Below are 680 nucleotides of genomic sequence, written 5' to 3'. Positions count from 1 at the left end.
GCATTGGCACCACCTGTGCTGCCCCGGCTGCGGCTCCCCAGACCCGGGGGTGTCACGCCAGCCCCCCGAAAGGACGGAAATGCCAGCCTTCTAGATGAAGGGCAGGGTCTCCACCAGGAGAGGCTGACACTGACATGTCCACAGGCTGAGTGGGAGCTCTGCTCTGCCAGGTGCCCAGGCACTTGCTTACAGCGAGGCACGCGCCAGGCCATGCAGAGCCCCGCCCGGGACTGGCTCGGGCACAGCGTGTCGCTGCTTGGGAACCTGAGGCGGTGATGAGTTAGGGTCTGGGTGAAGTTCAGCGGGTTCTCCATTGCTCCCCTGTGTCTAGGGCCAGTCCCCAGCCCTTAAAAATCATCAGCAGCGACTCCACGGGCCAGCTGCACCTCCTGAAGCTGGACGAGGCGGGGTCCGGGCTGCACGAGGTGGCCACCTGGCAGGCCCACAGCTTCGAGGCCTGGATTGCAGCTTTCAATTACTGGCAGACGGAAGTGGTGTATTCAGGTGGGTCTCCTACGCTGGGCGGGTCACACGTCATCGGCGTCACGCCCCTCTCCAAACACCGAACGTGTGCGGGGAGGAGCGAGCATGGAGGCTGGTGGGGCTCTGACCCTGGCCTCGCTGGGATCTGAGACCTTGTGTGCAGAATGTGCTTTCTGGGGCCAAAGCTCTGGCTGGTC

The 680-nt window shown here is 64.0% G+C and overlaps 1 protein-coding gene across 2 annotated transcripts in view; it reads left to right on the top strand.

Moving 5' to 3' along the window:
- The window catches only part of DPH7 (diphthamide biosynthesis 7), a 7,876-nt gene that overhangs the window by 4,521 nt on the left and 2,675 nt on the right, over window positions 1–680 (top strand). For both annotated transcript variants that reach the window (XM_015572379.1, XM_015572380.1), the window contains one exon: window positions 332–504. In XM_015572379.1, the coding sequence (XP_015427865.1) occupies window positions 332–504 (173 nt within the window). The remainder of the gene's footprint in view (window positions 1–331; window positions 505–680) is intronic.

This window comes from Myotis davidii, unplaced genomic scaffold (genome assembly GCF_000327345.1).
Source record: "Myotis davidii unplaced genomic scaffold, ASM32734v1 scaffold609, whole genome shotgun sequence".
Classification (NCBI taxonomy): Eukaryota; Metazoa; Chordata; class Mammalia; order Chiroptera; family Vespertilionidae; genus Myotis; species Myotis davidii.
This window is presented reverse-complemented; position numbering and strand designations above follow the sequence as displayed.